The sequence below is a fragment of the Macrobrachium rosenbergii genome, chromosome 1 (assembly GCF_040412425.1).
Source record: "Macrobrachium rosenbergii isolate ZJJX-2024 chromosome 1, ASM4041242v1, whole genome shotgun sequence".
Lineage (NCBI taxonomy): Eukaryota > Metazoa > Arthropoda > Malacostraca > Decapoda > Palaemonidae > Macrobrachium > Macrobrachium rosenbergii.
In genome coordinates this window covers 18,450,667-18,456,666 of record NC_089741.1, presented here as the reverse complement: position 1 = coordinate 18,456,666, position 6,000 = coordinate 18,450,667, and the positions used below count along the sequence as shown (strand labels likewise).

The 6,000-nt window shown below is 33.9% G+C and overlaps 1 protein-coding gene across 2 annotated transcripts in view; it reads right to left on the bottom strand.

The window, feature by feature from the left end:
• Nucleotides 1-397: 397 nt before the first annotated feature.
• The window catches only part of LOC136838659 (uncharacterized), a 178,124-nt gene continuing 172,521 nt past the window's right edge, over nucleotides 398-6,000 (bottom strand). For both annotated transcript variants that reach the window (XM_067104121.1, XM_067104037.1), the window contains exon 5: nucleotides 398-5,223. In XM_067104121.1, coding sequence (XP_066960222.1) covers nucleotides 4,402-5,223 — 822 coding nt within the window. In that variant the 3' untranslated portion in view covers nucleotides 398-4,401. The remainder of the gene's footprint in view (nucleotides 5,224-6,000) is intronic.

Genomic DNA, 6,000 nt, shown 5'->3' with positions numbered 1-6,000 from the left:
ATCTCATTCATTGACAACTTCTCTGCAGACAGAAGTGAAGCTGAGCAATAAATAATATTTTTAAAAAAGATGACACAAAACTTTCAATATTTGGATCCATTTGCATACATATGCAGTCGAGACATTAATATACCTGGTCAGTACTTTCGACAATGAGAAGGGCTGTCTTATACTGTATTTGTTAAATTGTTTTTTTGAGGATGTATTGGATTCACTTGGGCCAACCAAGGGCTATCACTTTTTGCTTGACTTCAGTCACTTTGCAACACCAAAAGACAACTTTAAAAGCTTCCTTTAAAAACAGTATAATGTAAAGTGGATTAAGTAATCACTAACCTCTGACTGGGCATTGGTGGTGCTGTTTCTTACACCTGAAACCAGGTCAAGTATATGCGTGTTAAAAAAGATCCCTTTTATTCAAAACATCACACTGCATCAATGATTTATTATATAAAAATCCCTTTCACTACATTACAGATCACCTAATAATTACAAATTTATAGATAGTGAACAAATATGGACAGCATTTCAAATTTCTTTACATGCTCAACAAAAATGCAAGTTAATATTGAAGTATACTGTACCACAATCAATTAAACATACCAATATAAATATAACTAGCTTTCATATTAACTTTAAAAAACAAAAAGATTCCAGATATAACAAATTTGATGTTTAATAGCCTTAAAAAATTTAAGAGTATCAATATTACTCAAAATTCAAAATAAACTGACGGGGCAGAGATCACCCAATCTTATCAGTACGTAATACTTTGTCCCTAAAAGCACCCAATGCCTGACAGGCCTTTCATTTAATGTGAGCAGATCATATATATATAAAAAAAAGTACACCTCTTTCTGGCTCCGAGTGTAAAACTGTTCACAAATTACCTGGCACTTTCTGTCACTACTACTAATGTGCAGAATGTATGAGATGATCTGAATTGAAATTGATGACTGAAGTGAAGCATATTTCAGATTACAGTATCACAGTTTGAATATATCTTATGGAGAATGTCACACATGAAATGTCCACATGTATTATGAAATGGATGAAATTTGGATTATGATCTAAAAGAGGACTTTTAAAAATGCTAGCTTAAATTACACCTTAAGGAAATAAGTTACTATAACTGCATTCAAACAACTAAGCTAATGTCTACAGCAATACGTAAGCTGAAGCTTACTATATATATACGTAAGAATTTTGAAAGTTGTTACATTAGGTACTTTCCTGCAATACCCATCCTTGCTTCACATAAGAATATTTATCACTAATGATAATTCAACTTGTGAATGATATGGTCATAGTCTCCCGTTTATAATTCCCTGCACAAACAGAATTCCATTTCTCCAAGGATGGAAAACTTTTCCACAGCAAGAGGTCCCTATTATACTCTGTTACATTCCTGTCAAAGGAGGAATAAAATCCCATGTGTGTAATTATCAATAAGATAATGTAAAGGATATTGCAAACTGTTATCATATACACGCTTGATCGTGGTAATAGTGGATATGGATATCCACCTACGGCTTAAAACTGACAGCCAGAAGCAAAATGGGCTAGAGATCATACGCAATCATACTAGAGTTGCCAAAATAAGGTAAAAATACTATCATTTATGCCATGAAGTCTGGATGCAATAATATATTTACAATAAAAAGAAGTGAATGTTTTGTGCTATTTAAAATTTGTCTTAGGAATGTCTACATTAACTTCACATTCTCTCAGCTATTAACTGCGGATTTTTGTTTCAATGAAAGGTCATGAAACCATTTCTAAGCTAAGAAGCAATTAAAAAATGAAAACGGTTTTAATGACAAATTTTCACTGTCTTACTTTAAACAAATAAAGAACACACTAATACTCATGAACACTCAGAATTCATAAAATGTAAAGAAAATTATTCATGCTGTAATTTTTTGATTCTTGGTCGTAGAAACTTTACTTGTTGTTTTACTGTATTTTGAATAGCAAAATTTGCAATGTTTATAGCACTCTGCTACCCCGAAACCAACACAAATTCATTTACAAATGAAAACACGCGTCGACATAAAATACCTTATTAAAGCAACCACAATCTGCACACAGCCAATGGTTTGCATAAAAAATAAAGATGTTACAGTATTTCAATATACATTTTGTAATTTATTTCGGTAGACAGTAAAACTATTTCTAAAAATGTATCAACCTCAGAAATTCTCGAAAACGTTACATAAACCTTCACAACACAGGATTTCAAAGACATTCTCTAAAGACTCACAATCCTTGACTTGTCAGCAGTTATACTCATGAACACCCCAGGACTGGAAATTAAACAGTTATTCGTTCCTTTTAATGATTAATTCCACATTAAGATATGCATGGATGTAATGGTGATGCATTTTGTATTTATATACATAACCTATTTTCATGACATAATTTATATTCTGAGCATGTTATGTGTATAATGAACATGAAATATGAAAAAATAAAGGCACTTGCTAGGGCTATAGCCATCCTCATGAAAATCTTCTGAAGTGTCTAATATTGCTTTTTTTCCATCTCCAGGAAACAAGATACATTAGTAATTCCATTCTAATATAGCTAGTCCAAATTTATATTAGTTTTAAGTTACTCCACAAATAATACTATACCCTCAGTTTTGATTAAACTTTTAGTAAAACTACAGCAAAGTTTAGGCCTTGTGAACAAGGCACTTAATACTTGTATTATCAGCTTTCAAAATATTTTTTGGAGAGATCCACGAAGTCTTTTACAACAATCATGTGCTGTGTTGTATTCCGTAAGCATATGCCGACCATATATGAAAGTTTTATGCATCATCAATCTCCTATTTAACCCGGCTAAATTTTTCTTTAATTCGAAAGAAATAAGTACATTATAAAGGTTCTCAATACAACAGACTTGAGCAAACGATTTCCATTCACTGTACTTGCTAAATCATTGTAACTGATTGAGAAGGCGCCTTAATCCTGGTTCTTATGTTTTCTGCACATGGAACTAAAAACTAAGGGGTATACTTTACAGTACCAAAATTGCAGCACAGAACACAAGAAACTGTACTATGCCCAATGTGTATAGTGGGCTTGTAGACAGCTAAATTACCACTCACAACCTGACTTTACATACTGAAAATCTAACTATCCTATAATAGTGCCTTCATATATGAAATAAAGAAACTTAGCAAGTTTTAAATGAATTTACAAATACAATAAAAACATGACAACAGTTCAGTAGTTATATTCTAATTTGAAATACATGAAGAGCAAAGTCCCCAATAATCGGATACATTAACAGGACAGTCTACGATAGAAAACACTATGCATCGTTCAATTGCTTCCACAGTCGAGAGAAATGATGTCAGATCTTAATACCAAAGGATTTTTAACATTCTATGCTGCAAAAAATAACTTACGCATTAACAATGACTACACTTGTGGCAGGCTACATTAAAAGCTGCCTACGAAGACTTCTATACAATAACTGAAATTAGCTCTTTATGATCTGCATGGCATAAGGATGATATAAACTACAAATCACATGCTATCACACTCTTATTTACTTACAAAATCTCATGATAAACTTAGAACAACATGCTAACTACCAGCAAGTGTACTCATGGAATACAAAAACTCCTTTACAGTATTTATAAAGAAATAATATTAATCTTTTTACAACTGAAGAGAAATGTGAAGTCGATTATTTCAGATATACTCCTTTCTCACACACTAGGAACATCTCAACACAATAATTTACCAGCAAAGCAACAGCTTCACAAGTAAAATAGAAACAAAAAATGGAAAATGAAAATAGTTCACATCACAGATAGCAGGGTCTCACTTCTTTTACTGAGGGATGATTAGCATTGCTAACTTTCATATCTTTAACTTACTATAAAGCATTCTGGCACTCCAAGAATAAAAGCCCCTCTGTATTTCTCATACAGGAAGCTCATTAACAAAATATACACAATACACCATTCAATCACAACTTTCTGAGCAGACGGAATAGTCAATAAGTTTCCAAGTGTCATCTTCATTCACATTTTCTGCTTATCTTTGGCTCATGTTACCGAGATTACTTTCAAATATGTGAGGTCTTCATCGTGTTAAGTTTCTGAACAATATGTGATTATGTTACTGGTGCACGAGGATTACTCGAGACTATTGTCAATCATGCGATGTATGGACTAGACTTGGATGAAAACTTCCCTTCATTTCCATTACAACTCTTAAAATGGAGAATCACAGACACATGGAGCCATATTTGAGCATATATATATACATTTATATATAAAGTATATCACATTGGTAAATATATACTATACTGTAGTCAGCTCATATGGCCAACTCAAAAAAAAAAAAAAAAAAAAAAAATGGCGAGTTCACGTATACTCAACTATCCAGTTTTACACTTTGCTTTCCCATCTAATGTCCTCTTATATATATCAAATTGCTCTTCATACTTTACCATATGGATTGACACGGTTTTCATGAGTGTGCATGTATCTGTTAATTTGATTTTTTCGTTTCTAAAACGAGAATCTCCAACTCTTCTAATTCTCAAACTTTCCCCAACAATACCAGTCACTAACACATCCTCAAGCACGAAGAACGTTGTCCCCAGAGCTTTCTGGTAGATGTCGTCCACGATGTCACTGGTAAATAGGTATGCAGGACCAGTGAGGAAATCTGGGTATTTCGTCTTTTTGTAAGTGGCCACATCAATATAGTACTTGCTCTTTTTGTTTCGGACAGGTTTCCATCCCTTTGCCAAACGGCCATACATAACCCGTCTGTCATTTTTCTTTGAATCGATAAATGTTAGCAGCAAAGGCATATTAATAAACATATCATCATCTGTCTTCAAGACAAAATGGGACTCCGAACAATAGGTTTTCACCCATTCGAACATGGAAACGGTTTTGAGGGTCAAATTAGCATAGTGATCGATGAAGTTGGCCTGAATGATATCTCCATAAATTTCGTTTTCTTTGTCTATATTACTCTGGATATTGGCATTTGTGGTTCTGCCAACAACAAATGCCATAACCACATCTTTCCTGATGGCAAAATGCCCCCATGTTTGTCGAACAGCTGTGCGGTGCTTTTCATGATCAGGAGCTGTCGTGACTAACACGAGAACTTTCAGGTCTCTCCCATTGTTGATACACAACTCTTCATGGGAAACGCTGAATCCTGATTCATACTTCTCGCCCACCTGTTGGAATAAACAATTATGAGAAAAATAGTAAAATACACCCTTATCATTGTGTGTTTTCCATTACACAATATAGAATTCAAAATGATGATAACATAGGTTTACTGCACTAGAATTCAAAGGAATAACTGACATTGACTGGCTCTCTCAATATCCAGCTACAAAAAACAACTACAGTACTTACATCCTAAATAAGCATTCGAGTATAAAATTTGATAAGCCTGATTAATATAATAACATAATACCTCTACAATTAAATCAAGTTATACCACCGGGAAAGTTAGTTTGACTCGACAAACTCTACATACCTATTCCATGAAAAAAATATCATGGCAAGCCACTGTATTGCCCTACCATACAATTTACCTTTTGAAATTTTTTCCCCAAACGAAAACATTCACTTCTCAACGTTGCATCTGGCGTAGCAGAGATGTAAAGCAAGAGAAAGAGAAACAATGGTGACTGAAAGGTGTGCAGTGTAGATAAATGTGGCAAGAGCACTATATATTAGCGGTTGAAACCTGCTTTGTCAGGAGAGAGGAGGAGAGTAGCATCTAAATATGTAAGTGTGGAAGAGCCAGAACAAAATTGTTTTTGAGGACCAAAGTGAATACCCAGATGGGTTGTTAAGTAGATGAAAAGGGTAAAGGTTCTTCTTATCAGGTACAAGACTTCAGGGCAGAACCTGCAGTGAGGCACATCCCTTTGCTTATATGAAAAGGATTCTAACAGAGAACGAGAGTACAGTATTATGTCTGATTTACGAAAGGAAGCAAA